This window comes from Natrix helvetica (assembly GCF_964273705.1).
Source record: "Natrix helvetica genome assembly, chromosome: 3".
NCBI lineage: Eukaryota > Metazoa > Chordata > Lepidosauria > Squamata > Natricidae > Natrix > Natrix helvetica.
The window spans coordinates 75,485,557-75,502,948 of NC_138549.1; the positions used below are offsets into that span (position 1 = coordinate 75,485,557).

At 34.8% G+C, this 17,392-nt stretch overlaps 2 protein-coding genes across 4 annotated transcripts in view; both read right to left on the reverse strand.

The window, feature by feature from the left end:
- KCNT2 (potassium sodium-activated channel subfamily T member 2) overlaps window positions 1–17,392 on the reverse strand; it is a 229,928-nt gene that overhangs the window by 88,974 nt on the left and 123,562 nt on the right. For all 3 annotated transcript variants that reach the window (XM_081946388.1, XM_081946387.1, XM_081946389.1), the window contains 3 exons: window positions 12,879–13,059; window positions 9,566–9,730; window positions 8,844–8,980 (listed from right to left, as the gene is read on the reverse strand). In XM_081946388.1, coding sequence (XP_081802514.1) covers window positions 8,844–8,980; window positions 9,566–9,730; window positions 12,879–13,059 — 483 coding nt within the window. The remainder of the gene's footprint in view (window positions 1–8,843; window positions 8,981–9,565; window positions 9,731–12,878; window positions 13,060–17,392) is intronic.
- The window catches only part of LOC309388775 (complement factor H-like), a 499,219-nt gene continuing 495,659 nt past the window's right edge, over window positions 13,833–17,392 (reverse strand). The window contains exon 20 of the mRNA XM_081946391.1: window positions 13,833–13,849. Coding sequence (XP_081802517.1) covers window position 13,849 — 1 coding nt within the window. The 3' untranslated portion in view covers window positions 13,833–13,848. The remainder of the gene's footprint in view (window positions 13,850–17,392) is intronic.

The following is a 17,392-nucleotide window of genomic DNA, read 5'->3' on the forward strand; positions in this document are numbered from 1 at the left end:
AACTCACAGCTTTCCTGAAGCCTTCCCTCACAAAAGCCGTGAGCTGGCATACGACGCGTGGCCAAAAGGGGGTTTCCTGCTACCCCCCCCCCCGTCCCCAGCCTTGCCTGGCTGGTAAAGCCTGCAAGGCGGCAGACCCAGCTGACCTAGTTGTCCCTTGTCCCTTCAGTCCAGCTTACCTGCTGTCTCGTCGCCTGCCTGTTCCCTGTTGCATCCATCACATCAGAGAGCTGCTGATATAGCCTGCTTTTAGGTGACCCAGTTTTTCTTTTCTTTTCTGATTTTAATGTTTTTTTAAAGAATATTTTATTTATTGTGTATAGAATGTTTTAAAATCATTTTATTTAAAAGTATTGAGTATAGAATTTTTAAAAATGGTTTATTTTAATTTATTGTTGATAGATTTTTTTAAAATGTTTATAGAATATTTTAATGGTTTTTAATGATTTTTATTATTATTTATAGAATATCTTTTTTTAATTATTTTTTAGGAATTTTTATTTATTTATTGTTTATAGAATATGTTTATTACAAGAAATGTTATTACTTTTTGCAAATGTTTTATTTGTGGTGCAATATATTGCTTTTAAGTGTGCAGGTTGGTGCATGGTTTATGTGTCTCAAAGTGGCTGCTTTTCTATGGGCAGGTAGATTGGTGCAAGACAGCTTTGCCAGATTTTGTGTGTTTCTGTGTGATACCTGGTTGTTTAGGTAATTGTGAGGTGGTTGCTGGTTTTGTGAGCTTCCTGGAACTGCCCTTTATAATTTCCCACAATGCCTTGATGATTTTTATTCCAGTGGCTTTGTCTTTCCTGTCCTTAGGGTTAGGGGAAAAAACTGGTTTTGTCTGCAGTCTTTTGGGGGGAAATTGTTATGTTATTTTTTGGTGTTTTCCTGGCACTGTCATAGTTTGTGTACGTGGGTGTGTAATGTCCCGCAGTTATCTACACATTAATAATGATCAAGTACTAATAATATTTCCTTATACATTTTAGTGACCTTTCCTTACATAATTGGTGTTTTCTTTCATACTTTTAGATGTCTAATTTCTGTTTCTGTTAGTCAGCAATTGATAAAACCATCAATTTACCATTGCTTGCTTATTTATTTATTTATTTATTTATTTATTTATTTATTTATTTATTTACTTACTGAGCGCTTATAGACCGCCCCCTCTCCCGAAAGGGACTCGGGACGGTGTACAGTCCATATCAGAAATACAACATATAAACAATTAAAATTATTAAATAGATAAATAGATACGTAGATACGAAGGAGGATAAAAAGGTATAAAGAACTGTACAGCTAAGTAAATAATTTAAAACCCCAAAACCCCATGACACCATTAACTCTTGAATAGCTACTTAGTCTGTCCTAAGTACTGAACCTAATTCATATATTCTTGTTTTTTGAACTGAGGAATAAATTTCAGAAATAGAAATCTGTATTGCTCTGTGAATCTACCTATGATATTTATTCTTGATCTAACTTCTTAGATGAAAAACTATATCTTTCCTGTTTGTTGGGGGACATCCTTCCTGAAAAGACTGTACATTGTTGGGTGAAAACAGAGGTCCCTTCTGTTACATGTAGTGTAGTTCTCAGCTTACAACCACAATCGAGTCCAATATTGTTTTATTTCTTCTGCAGTTAGTATTATTTAACAGGATGAAGAGGAAACAGAATATGACCGCTAGGACAGTCATCCTTCCTATGTAAGTAGCTGTTTTATTGCTTTGTGTGCTTGTTTCATCCTTAATATAGTAGTGCAAGCAATTAAAGTCTTCCTTTCTGTGTCTCTTTGAGCAGGCCATTTATTGGAGCAAGGTGGTCAGTGGGTGACTTTAACACACAAAAGGACAGTAATCTTCCTTTTCTATTATTTTGTGTGCTGGTTTCATCCTAATGCAGTGCATGCAATAAAAGAGTTCATTTCTGTGTCTCTTCTTTGTGCAGGCCATTCATTGGAGTCAGTGATACTGAAGACTGGCAAGGACAGTCATCTTTCTTCTGTAAGTAGCTCTTTTATTGTTTTGTGTACTTATTTTAATCTTATTTAAGTAGTAAGTACACAAAATAATTTCCTTTTTATATCTTCTTTTTGTAGATCATCCATTGGGGCAAAGAATTCAGTGATATTGTCTTAGCCACTCCCACCTGGTCACATGACTGCCAAGCCACTCCCATCTGGTCACATGACTGCCAAGTCACTCCCACCCAGTTACATGGCCGGCAAGCGACTCCCACCCGGTCACATGGCTAGCAAGCCACTCCCACAAAGCAGGCCACCTACAGAAGAGGTTCCAAAGTTTTTTGAAACCCATCACTGTGTGAGACTCTTAAGAGCCCCCACCCCCACATGTGTCCAGCTGGAGAACTTCCTGTTGACCCCCTGTATATATCACATCTTAACAACACAGACATAAACCAGATTTAAACTGATTTACAAATGCTTAATTCTACACTACAAAAAACTTTAAAATTATTTATTATCATTTGAACTTGGTACATGAGCTGTCTCTGGTTGTTTCAATGAAGAATTATAGAAAGCACATTTACCAGCTTTCTCACTGTGTTCTGTACCAGCTCTTTACTCAGAGCTATATTTAGGGCCATTACAGACATCCAAATGCTTTTTATTTATTTAAACTACAATGCAATGGGTAGAAGTTTCAGGACAATTGGCAAGTAGTGAATTGGCAAGTAACGGACTGAATAATGGAGCAAGGCAAAGGTTTTAGAAATTACTAGTTTAACCAAGAAATAAAGGAAATAAAGGCATTAAAGAAAAGGGACTGAACACAGGAAGTGTAACCCATTACTTTTAATGATACTATATACTGCACACAAAATGGGTGACAGGCAAAATCAGATGGATCATGGTATCAAGGCACGTATAACATAATAGGGATTATAGAAACATAGTAGGATGAGTTCCAGCAGTGGAATACATTTTTAATGGATACAGCTAGCTTCAAAGTAAAGGGCAACAGAAGAAAAGTTGTCACAGATTCATATATTAACCTCTAGGAGCAGAACTCCACTGATCTGATGTGCAAACCAATTAGGTTAAGATAGAATAGTGATGTAACAGAAGAACTCCCTTGTTAAGAATTGACTACAGACCACCAAACATACCAGAAGACATTATTAAAACAGATAACTGAATCCTCCAAAAAAAAAAAAAACCCAAAACAGCTGTGATGCGGAAACTTCAACTATCCTGTCATTTATTGGGAGACTAATTTTGCCATGAACAACTCAGAATATTTGATTGTATTGGTAACAATTGTCTCCTTCAAAGGACTTAAGTAAACAGAGCATCTGCTATCTTGGATTTGGTTTTTACTAATAAGAGGAGCTGACTGAAGATATTAAATCTGAAAGAACTCTGGGTGCAAGTAACCATGTTGTTAATTTTTTTAAAAAAACAAAAGGCCTAATAAAAACCAAACCATGGCTAACAGAAAAACAATTTGAATAAACTAAAATAAATATTAAAGAAAACGTCATAGGGAGAAAAACTTAAAGCCAAAGATGCTGCTGCAACCAGCTGGAATTTCTTAAATAAAATGAAGTTAAGAATAGTGCAATCTCAAACAATATCAATGATGAAGAAAATTTAGGAGATGTTGTTAACCCCTCAAGGTAGGCCTAGTGAATATTTTATTGATATTGATCAATTTGAACAGAATCTTGAAAGTCTGAGTTTTTCCTCTCCTACCATCTTATACTCTTAATGATTTAGGGACAAGTCAGTATTAGCTTCTTTCTCACATCTTGTGTTTCCTGGTCTTAAAGTATGATTTCACAAGTCATCTCTGCCTCATTTCTTTAATATTCTGGGGTATTTTTCAGAAGGACCAGGGGATTTAAAGACATTTAAATTAACTAAAAGACCCTTTACATCCTTACTGAACTGTACCTTCCTTTATTATATTTAATCCCAGTGTATGCTACTCAAGATTTTATATCCTTTGAATGTAAAAACAGAAGCAAAGTAGAAGTTGTGGTTATCTGTTTTCTTATGATCATCTGTTTTCTCCATTTGGAGTAAGAAGTGATTCAACCTAGCTAAAGACCTCTTTCGATAATCTTTGAGTAGCTTTGGAAAACTGAAGAGATGCAAGGGGACATATTTTTTAAAGTGTACTCAAGAGAAACAATCCCACCAATTATAGACCAATGAGCCACACCATCAATACCTGGAAAGATGTTAGAGCAGATAATAAAGCAGGCCACTTATAACCGTCTTGAAGCCAATGTTGTGATGGCTGAAAGTCAGCATAGCTTCATCAAAAATATATAGCATGAGACAGACCTTAGTTCCTTCTTTGACAAGGTAATTTCTTTACTGGACAAAATAAATGCTGTGAATATAAACTCTCAATTTAAGCAAAGCTTCTGATAATCTTCCATGTCAGTCTCATTTCTAAAAGCTTTTAGAAATGGTTTTTATGACACTACATTAAGTTAGTAATTTACTGACTGCAAAAAGGTGGATCCAAGCTTCATAAGATTTATATGCCAACCATCTCAAACACATTGACCCTGGCTAGATAATAACTAAAAAATCACTACAAATATATTTTTAAAAAGTTCCTCCATTTTAGAAAAAAACAACAACTATCACACTCTTGCCAAGGAGCCATAATAATCCAATCTCAAAATACAGATATGCTGGGTTCAACCCCAATGCTAGCCCAGCAACTAGGGCAGGGCTGCCAAACTTGCGGCCCACGGGCTGGATGCGTCATGCGCTAGCCTCGCCCCCACTGTTTAGCGAAGGGAGGAAAGTTCCAAAATGTCACGTGACATCCCTGTGATGAAGTGAGTTTGACAGTCCTGAACTAGAGGATGAATCAAGACTTCATAGCTTTTCAAAAGACTAAGAAGATGCCTCCCATCTTAAGGCAGGTTATTGGATAGGCACTGCTATGGAAAAGACATGTATCCTAGGTCCCCCAGATAAGACTGTTTAATAGAGGGGATGTGGAAGATACCTCGGGCAGATATCCTCAAGGACAGGAAATTTTGGAAATCTTGCAGACTGAGGGGTTATCCTACCTTGTTTCATCTACCAGTTATCCCCTCATTACAATATAAAGCAAAACGTTATCACACCCATAGAAGCAAAGTTAACAGCATTTCCCCCAGCTCAGTTATGTTGTATCTGAAGCAGCTCTCTGCCTTTGTATTGCTCTTTTCTATGGGATTATCAAACATGAAATTACCTCCATTACTTGACAAAAAATGAAATATATGATTTAAAATTACCATGGTGTTCTTTTAACAAAATATGAACTTGAGACCCTTATATGTCTTGTTTTTCACAGGGGTTAAAGAAGAGTATACAAACTGCAATGCTGAGGAACAAAAAAACCTCAGAGTTTTATTTTTTCAGTTAATATAGCCAAAACATACTAAACACTTCATTTACCAGAAGGGTTATTAGGGAATGTGATTATAAGATGCTCATTATAAAAAGAGAGAAGCTCACTGCTGCTTAGCAACTACTGCTACATTTCTTACAATATGGTCTATTAAATTCCTACATTTATTCTGTGTTTCTTAAAAATGGTCTATTAAACTGCTTCCCATAGTGTTTAAAAATGATAAAAGTACATTCAATTACATAAATTGTAAGGATAAATAAACATTTTAATAGTTGCTTTGCTTTGAATTTACTAAGGCCAAATAATACTGCAGGTATGTTTAAATGACAGTTTTATAGAAATTCACTTTTACCATCTAACTCAGAGAAAATGACAAAGATTCTTATTAGCAAAATAGGGTATCAATCCATGTGTGTTTATTAGTGATTGAAAATAAATAATTATCGCAATCACTACTAAACAGGCATGGACGGATACCCTAATTCATATTTAAAATTGGAAATGTTTTTAATTTTTTAATGATCTATTTATTCAATGACATATAATACAGGTAGTCCTCGACTTGCAACCACAATTCAGCCCAAAATTTCCATTGCTAAGCAAGGCAGTTAAGTGTGTTTTGTTCCATTTTATGATTTTTTTTTTGGTCACAGTTGTTAAGTGAATTATTGAAGTTGCTAAGTAATTCATGTAGTTATAAATGAATCTGGCTTCCGCCATTGCTTGTTGGAAGTCAGCTGAGAAGATGACAAATGGTGCTCACATGATCCCAGAACAGTGTAATTGTCAAAAGTACATGCCAGTTGCCATGCACTCAAATTTTGATCATGAGACCAGGGGGATGTTGCAACAGTAATAAGTGTGAAAAATGGTTGTAAGTCACATTTTTCAGTGTCATTGTAACTTAAAATGATCAGTAATGAATGGTTGCAAATTCAGGACTACCTGTATTATTTCCTTTCAAAGAAAATTTGTATTTCTGTAATATTTTCTATAACATTTTTAAAAACAAGATTCTTAATCAAGAATCATTAGGCATTGGGAATGAAATAGGTTTTATAAATAAATAAATATTCATTCTTAATAGGAAAACAAACATCTACTTTATAAGAACTAATTATGCAAAAATGATTATGTATTACTCCCATATACTCAAACCGCTGCAATCCCATAACTATATATCTAGGAATAAATTTCACTGAAGGTTACTTCTGAGTAAAATATAGAAGATTGCACCACAGGAAATTTTGCAGCTCCTAAACTTGGAAATCCTGGAAGTCATAAGAATTAAGTTATACAAATTATAAAATAATACTTAACATGGTAAAAATAAAAGCTATTGCAATGGTAGTTTGGTTTCAGATGGGTTCCTACCTTTGTTATTCAATGATTTCTTTTTTTAAATCATTAATAAAGATTAAAGCAGTGGGCAGGCTATTGTTAAAATCAAATAGCGCAGTTCAGGGGTGTCAAACTCATGTCATCATGTCATAATCACGTGACGTAGCGGGACTTTTTCCCCTTTGCTAAACCAGGGGTAGGTGTGGCCAGCACGTGACACATCTGACCTGCAGGCCGTGAGTTTGACACCCCTGGTGTAAGCTAAAAATGACTGAAAATTAAAAGGAAATAGAATTATAGAAATGCTTAATCCATCTGCATCTTAGTCTTTCATATAGATTTTAAGAATTCTTTAAAATCAAAATATAACTTCATGGTTAATAGAGATGAACATGAAAAAGGGCCCATTTGGTCTAGTGGTTAAGGTACCAAGTTAAAAAGCAAGAGATCTTGACAAACTTGAACATTGGGCACTATCTAATAAAATGAAATTCAATGGTGAAAAGAGTAAGGTTCTACATTTAGGCAAGAACGAAATGCACAGGTACAGTTTAGGTGGTACCTTGCTCAACAGTAGTAACTGTGAAAGGGATCTTGGAGTCCTAGTGGACAACCATTTAAATATGAGCCAGCAGTGTGCAGCAGTTGCCAAAAAAGCCAACACAGTTCTAGGCTGCATCAACAGAGGGAATCAAGATCACGTGAAGTGTTAATACCATTTATAATGCCTTGTAAAGCCACACTTGGAATATTGCATTCAGTTTTGGTCACCACGATGTAGAAAAGATGTGGAGACTCTAGAAAGAGTGCAGAGAAGAGCAACAAAGATGATTAGGGGACTGGAGACTAAAACATATGAAGAACGGTTGCAGGAACTGGGTATGTCTAGTTTAATGAAAAGAAGGACTAGAGGAGACATGATAGCAGTGTTCCAATATCTCAGGGGTTGCCACAAAAAAGAGGGAGTCAAACTATTTTCCAAGGCACCAGAGGGTAGAACAAGAAGCAATGGGTGGAAACTAATCAAGGAGAGAAGCAACTTAGAACTGAGGAGAAACTTCCTGACAGTCAGAACAATTAATCAGCGGAACAGCTTGCCTCCAGAAGTTGTGAATGCCCCAACGCTGGAAGTCTTTAAGAAGATGTTGGATAGCCATTTGTCTAAAACAGTATAGGGTTTCCTGCCTAGGCAGGGGGTTGGACTAGAAGACCTACAAGGTCCCTTCCAACTCTGCTATTATATTATTGTATTATAGATTGTGAGTTCTAGCCCTCTCTTAGGCATAAAAGCTGGCTGGGTGATTTTGGGCCAGTCATGTTCTCTAGCAGCATAAATCACTTCAAAGGATTACTGTCGTGGGGAAAAAAGATGAGATGGGCAGCACATAAATGTAATAAATAAATAAAATAAAATAGGAGCAGGAAAAATATTAAATACATTTGTCCTTCCATTTTTTAATGAAAATAATCAAGGAGGGATATAAATAAAACAAACAAATAAAATAAAATGAGAAATCTATGAACCAAATCCGCCCATACTACATATCATGGTCCCATAGTGACTCAAATATTTTAAATTTAGCCCGGTCAGAGAATGGATAGGAAGTCAGAGTCCATATTGAAAAAAAGATACTGAATGACTAGCTTATATCGAGACTCTTATAACAAAAAGTCTTGGTGCACAAAATGGGCTTCAATTAAGGAAAACAACATAGTGAAACTTTAATGAATGCCTGCCCCAAGGAGTTTCAAAGAAGGGGTAAACTTTTAATAAAAATACAGCTTGAAGCCTTGGAGACAGACTTACATGAGCACTGATCAATTCAGTTCAAAAGTAAATTTCCAAAACAGTTGGAAGGAAGAACACAGCGGATAAGAAGCACACAAAGTAATGTCTTTAATTAAATATCTGTTTAGCATTATTTCTTTATTTATCTGTTAAATTTAAGGACTGCTCATCGCCCTCTGTGACCCTGGGCAGTTTACATGTAACAAATGTTCTCTGGGATATCACTAAAAAGAGTCTTTTAGTGAATTAGTTTTATGGTACAATCATAAGTAACCAATATATTCTTTTAAGACGTTTATGCATTGTTTGGTACCTACTTAGCTCTCAGGAGATCTTGATCCTTCAGTGCTGAACCTTGCAAGTAGATGACCCTTTGGGACCACATGGGAATTTGAAGCACTCTTCGAACCTGAACATCCATCTCAGTGGGACACAATATAACCACATAGTAGTCCTATAAAAATGCATGTTGTAAGAATCAAAAAGAACTAGAAGAAATATTACATGGTTATGTTTCATGGATGCTTTCCATTTAAAATTTATCTTGGAAAAACTTAGTTGAGAGGAGAATAGTTGAAGGATAATTTATTTTTTAACATTTCTAAAGAAGAAAAGAAAATGTTCCTATTTATTTCAATAATAATTTTATTGATGCCAAAGTTGCTTTGCTACATATCAACATGTAATGCTTAGCCTCATGCAGAGGAGAGTTGAAATCACTTCCTCTGACAAAAAATGTTAAGCATTACGCATGCTGAAAAGGAATCTATGTTCAACAGCAGAAAATGTCAGCTTTGGTGGCTACGACATAGATCTCATTAATCATTAAAAAAAGGCTCAGAATACAACATAAATCTAGTAAAATGAAGTCCTGGATGTTTTATAGGCCTTTTCTAAATTTTAGAATAACTTACATTTAACAGATATAAGTCTGTAATCCATGATACTGCTAAGATTTCATTTGTATGTGAAATAAAATTATTAACAAATGAGAATATTTCTAGCTGAATTGAGATAAATGCTGATCTGCTTGACTTACCTGGAGTCTAGGATGAGCATAGAATTCATTTAGAAAATCCATAAGGAGGTCAATCTTAAGAGAACTGACACACAAAACAACGTGTTTCTCTGTCTGAGCTCTATGTCGGCTATAATTTCCACCTGATTTTTGTCTTTCCATCCACAAATAAGCCAGTTGCTCAAACTGCAATAAAATAAATTTCAAGATGAAGTATTGCCTCAAGAAGTCAACGAGTAGATGCTAAGAAACCATATAGTCCAACTGTCTAGATTAGGGTGGGGAACATGCTGGCTCAGGAATTCTAGGAATTGATGTCCACAAGTCATAAAGGGCCCATTGTTCCCCATCTCTGGTCTAGATATTTGTTTGTTGCAATTTAATTTAATATGGCTCATATCAATATTTCACATACAGATATATAATAAGTGAACAAAGAAGAATAACCTAGCAATACACATTTTAGCAAAACACACTTGAATATTAATGTGTATTACCATATCACATATACTGTACTTTCTAGTTAGTAGAGTGTGGGGCAGCAGTATGTTGGCTTCCTTGGTTCTTCTGTAAAGATTTTAGCTGTAATTTATTAATTTAAGCAGTAAATTTGTATGTGCACTCACTTTGACTTAGCTCCTTTGTTAATGAAGGAGTCAAGATTTAGTCTGAGAAGTCTACCCCTAAAAAGAAAGTGTGGCTGGTATTGTCATAATTCTTCTTTGGTTAGTAATAAATCAAAGTGAAAAAGTTATGGATGTTTTTTTTTTCCAAAAAAGAACATCACAGCCATAGAGATTATTAGATGGTGAGCCATTTGAATGGAAGACAGATGCAAGATGTTCAGGAAGCTGCATGAAACAGACCCAAAAGAATTAAATTACTAAACATCACAAAAATAGATGGAGATCTGGAAATAGAAATAAAAAAGGATTTGGTGTAATGATAAAATGTCTAGTGCATAGAAAAAAAATAGTTTTGAACAATGTATTCAAAATGACTAAGAAATGGTTAAGGCATAGAAAACGCTGAGTAATTTTGACAGAATTTTTAATCAATGTTTTGGAATGTTAGTAGTTTAGCAGAATTCTGATTTTAAAGTATAGTTTTCTTCTAGGCAGAGTATGGAAGACAATTCTGCTCTTCAGCAAAGTATGTATAAATATGGGTACATTTATTTTATGTTTTTTAAGTGAAGGGTTCAATTTTATACATACAACATGACAAGGATATGATTTCTTTATTTAGTGCATTTATGAATACATTATAAGAAATGCAATTAGAAGTGAATATCTATGTACCGACAGAGGGAAATATTTGTAGCTGAGGGTTGAAACAAGGGCCCCTTGAGACTCTCGGAGGTCGTTGTTTTCTTGCAAACATTTCATTTACCCAAACTATGTAATAATATCAGCGTGTATGTAATTTTGCATGGATATTATGTGATATTGATGATGAGAACCTGAATGATTTCTGATAAAGTTTGCAAGGAACAATATGGATTTGATAATTAATATATCACTGGCCAAGAAAGCTGTTTTTGACAAGAGAAATATAACAACTGTTACTCATTTCTAGAAAAGCAGAGCATATGTAGATGAACCAGTGTAGCTTAGTAGAATGTTTACTAAACATAACATAGATGGAGAAACTTAAAAAGCACAAATACTTGTAGAAACAGTGGATAATATTAAAGGCTGGTGTAAGGCAGTGTTTTTCAACCACTGTTCCGCGGCACACTAGAGATGTTGCGTGGTGTGCCCTGGGAAAAATTCGAAAGATTTAAAAAAAAAATGTCAAATTTTCGCCCACTAGGCGGGCGCCGGACTGTGTCCTGCGTATGGGGTGGGGTTTTTGACCCCACCCTCGGCCAGCAGGGGCGCCGATTGGCGCTCCTCAGGGGGACACCCTCCACTTTTCTGATGTCCGGGCTGTGATTGGTCCAGACTCCAGCCTGTACCTATCACAGTAGGACATCATCTTCCGACTTCCTTCCCGCCCGAGCACAGTGTGCGCAGCAGCGAAGAGAAGAAGACATTGCGACTCGAGTCACCAGGAGGACCGGAGCAGGAGGAGACGGACGGAGACCAGGACTCGGTGGGAGTCGGCACTGCAGAGAGACCGCATCCAGATCCAGACCAGGCCACAGGTGCAGCGTGACTAAATACAGAGAGAGACTGAGAGCTGTTGACGAAGAGCTACGTGTGTGTCTTTCTTCGATTCCAGCCAGAATATCAGCTTTGTGTTCAGCCAAACAGACCCAGGTTGCGCACTGAATAAAGTATTTTATAATTTTTCATATTTCTGTTTACTTACTATTTCATAATAAAGTAATTATAAAATACTTTCTTTGTGTTTATTTGATTCCTATTCAAGAGAATTACTTTATATATAGTCAAAATAGGCACAGAGTTAAAATTTTTAACATTTTCTAATGGTGGTGTGCCTCGTGATTTTTTTTATGAAACAAGTGTGCCTTTGCCCAAAAAAGGTTGAAAAGCACTGGTGTAAGGAATTAATATTTATTAAATGAGCTAAAGTAGGGAAGAACATGCTTTTTCCCAATTTGTTATTTGAGTATAAGTACAATTATATACTATGACTATAAGTACAGTTTACAATTTAATCCTAAAGCAAAGTTATTAATCCTCTTAATCCCACATGTTCACATTAATAGAATAGAATAGAATAATAGAATAACAGAGTTGGAAGGGACTTTGTAGGTCTTCTAGTCCAACCCACTGCTTAAACAGGACTTTTTTTCATCATTGAATTTCATTTTGTTAGATAATGCCTAATGTTCAAGTTTGGCGCCCAGTGTTCAAGTTATACTATGTTATGCTATGCTATGCTATGCCATATTATATTATACTATTACTATACTATATTCCTGTTATTTGTCCCAGCTTCTGCCAACCTAGTAGTTCGAAAGCATGTAAAAGTGCAAGTAGAAAAATAGGAACCACCTTTGGTGGAAAGTTAACAGTGTTCCATTTGCCTTCGGCATTTAGACATGCCGGCCACATGACCACGGAGACATCTTCAGACAGTGCTGGCTCTTCAGCTTTGAAACAAAGATGAGCACTGAACCCTAGAGTCGGGAATGACTAGCGTATATGTCCGAGGGAAACCTTTATCTATGCTATGCTATGCTATGCTATGCTATGCTATACACTACACTATACTAAATGGTATACTAATGCTAGAGAACAAAGAAATTATTTTATATATAAATGAAGATTTTGAAATGATGAAGTAAAATACAAGTGTAAAAATGTTCAAAATTAAAACGCTATTATTCTAAGTCTTTTTATAAATATAATAATATTTTTACCTGTATTGGTAATACTACAAGGGCAACACAGATCATAATTACAACCAGCAATTTGGAAGGCCAGATCTTGGGAGTAACATCCCCAAATCCTACAGTGGAAAATGTCACTATGCAGAAATAGAGTGAGTCAAAGAGAGTCAGCTTGTTTCCTGCTCGTTCCAGATGTTGTATTCCACAAATACTATAGAAAAAAATGGATTAAAAAAAACATTTGTTACTAGATACATTACAATTCTCTTTGGTCAAGGGATTAATTATTTCATATACACATTTGTATTAATATAAAAGAAAAATCAAAGTATTGTTTTATATTTCACCGAAGTCTGCATATTTCAAAATTAATGAACCCATGTTATCACTGATCTCAAACACTGACATATATGAGACCCAATTAACTGAATGGAACAAGAGAAAAAATGCACTTTTTCATTTGAAAACACTGAGCAACTTGAGATCATATGAAAGCTATGTGTTTCTTAAATAGTCATTGTGGTCACTTAATGATCATAAAGTTGCTTTTCTGGAAAGAATGTTAAAATTATAGTCTTTCCTATTATAGGACCTATGATAGCTATCATAGCAGCAGGCAAAAGATAGCTGAATTGAGATTTTACAGCATTAAACCATACTGAACAGATAGCCTCAATTACTACATACTTTTGAACAGTATTTAGAGACACAGTGTTAGCATATGCAAGCATGAATATATCACTCCATCCTATCCTTATCCACAGTCAATTTAATGGAACTCTAAACCTGATAATAAAACCTAAAAAAGCTTGAATATGTAGTTATACTATGCTGCACAATTTAATGAAGTGATTCTGTACATTAAACAAGCTTGGATATCTTCAGTACAAGTTACCTCAACAATGTATGTATGTATATGTGTACACACACACACACACACACACACAGTATACCACATAAATAAGTACACCCCCTCACATTTTGTAAATATTTAATTATATCTTTTCATGTGACAACACTGAATAAATGACACAATGAATAAATGGCTACAAAGTAAAGTAGTGAGTATACAGCTTGTATAACAGTGTAAATGTGCTGTCCCCTCAAAATAACGCAACACACAGCCATTAATGTCTAAACTGCTGGCAACAAAAATGAGTACACAGTGATATACTCCATATATGTGTGTTTTTTAGAATTATACTTAAGGAAAAATAGTGGTAAGATTAAAAAATTGGGCTTCGGCCACTTAAAATGAAAAAAAAATCATAGTGAAATCCCCAAAGAAAGTAATATTCTGAAAGAGTTCTGAAGCCAGGGTTTACAGACTTATGATTGAATGCACAGATCACGCTGTTCAAAGAACTCTCTTGAGCAGACTTAGAATCCTCTTGAAGAGTTCTTAAGGGAATTGAAATTTTTGACACTATAATAACAAAGGCAGTCATATGTGGGGAAAAACAAACGGATATGTTCCACTTGATCATTTCCCAAATGGTCCTATGCAGCATGTTGAACTCTATGGCATGGAAACCTGCTTGGGATTTCTCATTACTGAAAAGAACAGCTTTTCATAGATAATTAAAATTGTTTTCCTTTAATAAACTCTGATACTTTTTTCAAGAGGACGTGTAAGAACTCAGAGTTATGAAAGGGAAAGATTCATTTTTAACTCCTCAGTGAAGGGTGGCTCTGAAATAGATAAGCCTGGAATTGTGAATTTTCAAGGATCCTAAATTTTCTTTACTCCTAAAATAATGGGGGTAAATCTATAACTTATTTGCAGATAGTCCTTGACTTATGACAATTGAGACCAACATTGTTGGTCATTTGTTAGGCGATTTTGCCCATTTTACAATCTTTTTTTGCCACAATTATTAAGTGAATCACTGCAGTGTTAAGTTAGTAACATAGTTGTTAAGTGAATCTGACTTTCCCATTGAATTTGCTTATCAGAAGGTCACAAAAGGTGGTAACATGATCAAAGGACACAGCAACTGTCATAAATATTGGTCAATAGCCAAGCATCTGAATTTTGATCGTGTGACCTGGGGGATGCTGCTATAGTGTGAAAAATGGTCATAATTCACTTTTTTTCAGTCCTGTTGTAACTTTGAATGGTCACTAAATGAACTGTTGTAAGTTGAGTACTACCTATTTTTATTTAATTTTATTTATTTATTTGTAAAATTTATTAGCACAATATTTCCAGATTCTGGAATTAGTAATATGGATTTATTTAGAGTTGCCTTTAAAAATAATGTTTTTACAAGTATCAACATTGTATAAGCATTTTTTAAATAAGTAAGGAAAGCAGAACAAAATGGCATCTTAATAATGCCTATTACAAGATATCCTCAACTATTTTGCCAGTGGACAAAACAAAATGTATTTTAAGTGCCATGACTGCTATGGGAAAAGAGACTGATCAGTCATAAAACGTCAACTATGATGCTACAACCAATCACAAAACAAGTCAGATGGAGAAAGTTAAGGGAGTTGCCAATGGGTGCGCTGGTATATACTAGTATAGATATAGAAGAAGAAGAAATTGGTCAAAAGAATAAAAAGAGCTGCAAAAACCACAAAAAAGAATAAATAGAAAATCCTAGCAAACAGGGGAGGATGTGGAGAGCAATCGGGGTGCAAAAAGCAAACCCATGGTTTGTGAGTATCAAACCTCTTGAATAGCTTTATCAATGAAATGTGGTATTTTCTTATTACTATCAATTAAAAGGTTCTGCATGCTTAGTCTCTTCCTTCATTCCTTAGTTTCATCTGAATCTGCCTGTGCAATAATGGCTAATATTTTACTAAAAACACATGAAAAACACCTTGCAGCCCCTTAATTTGCATGGACATCTACATTTTGAAAAGAACTTTGTGTCTTAATGAAGGGCAAAATTATAAGCTACAGTGAACTGTGCACTGGATGGAAAAAAAAATAACCCTAATGTCTAAAATTAGTCCCACTTATGTACTGTCTGAACTTTAGAATATTGAGTCATTGTTTGCTGTTTTTTTAATCATTAGTACTTCCCGTAAAAAAATGTACTTCATGTTTATCCCCAAAAAACAAACAAATAAAAACCATTCCAAGTATTTATTTCCTGAATATAAGGTTAAAATTTAACCACAAGTTGGAGAAATCATGGCACAACAGCAACTTTCCTCCTGTTTAGAACTGTTCTAAATTGTAATGGTAGCCTCCCAAAAATGGCTTCCTCTCTGTAATGTTAACCATAGAATTGGGGTTTGATGGAGATATTGGGAGGCATGTGAGTCATGCTTTTCCGAATAGCTGATGGAGAAAAGCTCTTTATTTTACTCTCATTAGATGTAAGAAATGTACCTTTCTGTGCTGCCCTATCATTGTGGAATTCTTTTTTTTTTTTCAAAAGTCCATTGACGATCAGTCCCTGAACAGAAGTTCACTAAAGTTCTATCTGTTCATTTCAGAATGGTGAATGCTCAGTGACAAATTTAAAATGACTGTCTTGTTTCTTTTCACCCTCATTATTGTACTTGGAGAGCAATTTCCTTACAGCTGCAGTTATTCGTAGCCTCTTACCTAACAATAGCGCTTATTTTTTAAAAGGATGTTCTTCCAAGATAAAACTATTCATGGAAGATCTCAAAGCTAAAAAGATACATGAAACGTTACAGTCAGATGCAAAATGTATAGCAATTTCTCTTTCATCTCCTTTAATTCTCATATGGTCAGCACTCCTAGTTTGAAATGTCTAAAATTATGGGAAAACATAATATTGTAGAATGTTCTACAGCCTAATACACAATGAAAGATGTTCTGATAAGAATATCCATGGCATTCTACAAAGATTCATGAGATTCTAAAAGGATTCAAATCTTACAATTTTGGGGAAATGGTATAAGGTAAAGGACATTTCTGGCAATCTTCACAGTGACTATTCACTATTTTTCTAGCCGTAGGTCTCTTTTCTCTGGAGAAAAATTTCAAACAACCAGGCTGCTATTTTGTTATTATTTGGATCTTGTTGTTTATGATATAATCACCTGATTTTAATTTTGATTTATTGTAATACTTATCTAACATTTTAAACTAATAAAAGCTATTTCAATACATAAATTTATATTTTATTATTTTTTTTAAATAAAACTAATGTTTTAATGTTTGTTTTCTTTTTCCATCTTTTTCTTCTCATCTTGTTTTTTCCCCCTTTAGATTTGTGAAATTAATGCTTTAATAAATTAGGAAAACAACACAAGCATGACAAAGGAATATTAAAGCTTTTTGGAATGCAATTCCCCAAAAGGGGCAAAAAACTACAGAGTAACAACTACAGCATAAAAGGAGGTAAGCTAATGGTTATTAAGGAAAATTCCAAAATACAAATTACATGACGCACTATGAATGGGACAGAAACATAATTTTAAGAACTACAGTGCATGTCAAAAACAATAATTAACAAAAAAAATTCTCATGAAACCATTTCATGTGACATGACTTAATGTATTGCTATTTGAGTAAGATATAGTTGTCCCACTTGTATCTTCAGGTGATT